General features: G+C 32.2%; 1 protein-coding gene across 1 annotated transcript; it reads right to left on the reverse strand.

The window, feature by feature from the left end:
• Window positions 1-5: 5 nt before the first annotated feature.
• LOC108632029 (ribosomal RNA small subunit methyltransferase NEP1) lies at window positions 6-396 on the reverse strand (the record flags this gene model as incomplete). The annotated part of the gene is made up of 2 exons (XM_018036325.1): window positions 6-107; window positions 193-396. Coding segments are annotated over 2 exons (306 nt in total), but the record flags the coding sequence as incomplete, so codon positions are not given.
• Window positions 397-401: the final 5 nt, after the last annotated feature.

Consider the following 401-nt stretch of genomic DNA (forward strand, 5'->3'; position numbering starts at 1 on the left):
ATACCCCAAACTTCTTCAAATACAGTACACAATTTACTACATGTCAATGCACCAGACAATGGATAATTACTTATAGATATGGTATCTTCTGTGTAGTCAGGTTTTACCTGTAATATCAATTATATTCATCTTAATAGAACATCTAAGATTACAACTGAGAATATCATATGCACGATAATTTATAAAATTTACCTGTCCATGTGCCATTGCACCTATAACAACGGCAATTGGTTCATCTGAAGGAACCAATTCTCGTGCGTTTTGTACGTATTTTGCACTGAATGACAATCCAATTTTTTTACATCCTACAGGTAAATGATCAGTGACTGGATTTTTAATAACCTTTAATAATTTCATTGGACCATCTGATGCACGAACACTATATTTATGCAATAATTGTA

Source organism: Ceratina calcarata, unplaced genomic scaffold, assembly GCF_001652005.2.
Source record: "Ceratina calcarata isolate Rehan_Ccalc_2016 unplaced genomic scaffold, ASM165200v1 scaffold15080, whole genome shotgun sequence".
NCBI classification, from domain to species: Eukaryota; Metazoa; Arthropoda; class Insecta; order Hymenoptera; family Apidae; genus Ceratina; species Ceratina calcarata.